The sequence below is a fragment of the Chrysochloris asiatica genome, unplaced genomic scaffold, assembly GCF_000296735.1.
Source record: "Chrysochloris asiatica unplaced genomic scaffold, ChrAsi1.0 scaffold00220, whole genome shotgun sequence".
Classification (NCBI taxonomy): Eukaryota; Metazoa; Chordata; class Mammalia; order Afrosoricida; family Chrysochloridae; genus Chrysochloris; species Chrysochloris asiatica.
The window spans coordinates 4,000,531-4,002,295 of record NW_006408738.1 but is presented as its reverse complement, the minus strand read 5'-3'; the positions used below and the strand labels follow the sequence as shown (position 1 = coordinate 4,002,295).

Here is a 1,765-nt window from a genome sequence, read left to right as displayed (position 1 = left end):
TTTAGACATATTGTTAAGAGGACCAGTCACTGGAGAAGGATATTATGTTTGGTAAGGTGGAGGGTCAGAGAAAAAGAGGAAGACCCCCCAGCAAAATGGATTGATAAAATGTCTGCATCAGTGGGCTCAAGCGTGGCAACAATTGTGAGGTTGGCCCAGGACCGGGCAGCGTCTCACTCTGTTGTACACAGGGTCACTATGGGTTGGTACCGACTCGATGGAACCTAACAACAACAACAACAACAACAACAACAACATATGGGATCAAAGTAATCAACTCAACAAATTAGACATGAAACCTAAGGGACAGTGAGTTTCTGGTGAGGGATAAGGGGCAGCTCCAAGAATGTCATCACTGTCAGGGAGTTGGACTTGTGAAAACTGTTGAATTGTTGACTGCTCCGTGGGTGTGTTGTATATTCTCAACAACAAAATTAAATACAGTATTTTTTAGATCTTAACTGATCATTTCATCCGAATTATACCAATGTTGGACAGAACAATGAAGAGTGAGGAAATATCAAAAGGAAGACCTTCTTTCTCACGACACAATACAGTTTAGTGGAAGTAACAAAGCCCATTACTAAAGTAAACCTAATTACCAAAATTATTTTAAATCTTTTTTCTTTTCTATTTCATTCTCTTCTCATTCTAAACGCACTTTGGAGTCCTGGTGTGATGCTGTAGGATAAGCACTAGACTGCTAACCAAAAGTTGGTGGTTCAAACCCAATAGCTGTCCCTTGGAAACCCCATACAGGGGCCCTATGAGTCGGAACCAACTCAATGGCCCTCAACAACACATGTGCTATAGTAGATCAACTAAATGTATGCAAACCCATTATTACCAGCATCATTATTTCTCCTGTCATTTGTGGAATGCCAATGTGCAATGATTTTTTTCTGGTATTACCACCTGCCTGCTGAAAATGGTTCTTAGTTTTATGCACTGTTTGTGTTACCTAAAGTTAATTTAACTGAACTGAACTACAGAAACAGACAGATGCTCAGAGATTAATGCTCTAATTTTAGTCTGTCACTAAGAATGTGCTCTTACATATGCATTAACATTCATGAATCTCAATTTCCTACATCTGCGTATTGAAAATTTTCATTTAATTGATCAAAATTGAACTAGTACAGAATTCAGAAAAGTGTAAATAATCACAATAAGATATTTTTTGATAAAAAATGTAGCAAATACAAAATTCTTACCTGATTTTGGAAAGTTTCTGTAAAATGATACTGAGCTTTTCGAGTATCTGAAGATCAAGTTTAGGGGTCCGCAGGAGCACAGAGCAGGTACGGAAGAAAAACGTGTTGCTGCAGGCTTCCAGAAAGGGCTGCAAGGACTCTGCAAACCAAGCAGCACTGGGTTAATGAGCAGCACACAGGAAAGGAGAAAGAAAGCCTTTTCTCTGATGACTTCATAGCAGTAAGCTGATTTTAAATACGTCAGTGTTTTGTTAGAGTAACACACCGAAACAGCAGCTACAGAAACGGGTACGTTGACTCACAATAGTTTAGGAGTCGCTGGGCAGGGAAGAACTTATTAAACGTAAAAGTAAAAGAAGAGCAATGAAACAATATATGATAGGATGAATGTGAAGCTAACGCTGTCCCATGTAAACTGTCACATAATTCACAATAAAACTTTTTTTAAAAAGTCATTGGTCTTTCAAAATTCTATCATGTGGATAAACAAGCTGAGGTACATACACACAATGGAGTACTATGCTACCTTGAAAAATAAAAAGGAAGCTACA

General features: G+C 38.3%; 1 protein-coding gene across 1 annotated transcript in view; it reads right to left on the bottom strand.

Moving 5' to 3' along the window:
* The window catches only part of CCDC138 (coiled-coil domain containing 138), a 98,875-nt gene that overhangs the window by 6,778 nt on the left and 90,332 nt on the right, over positions 1–1,765 (bottom strand). The window contains exon 14 of the mRNA XM_006873045.1: positions 1,215–1,353. Coding sequence (XP_006873107.1) covers positions 1,215–1,353 — 139 coding nt within the window. The remainder of the gene's footprint in view (positions 1–1,214; positions 1,354–1,765) is intronic.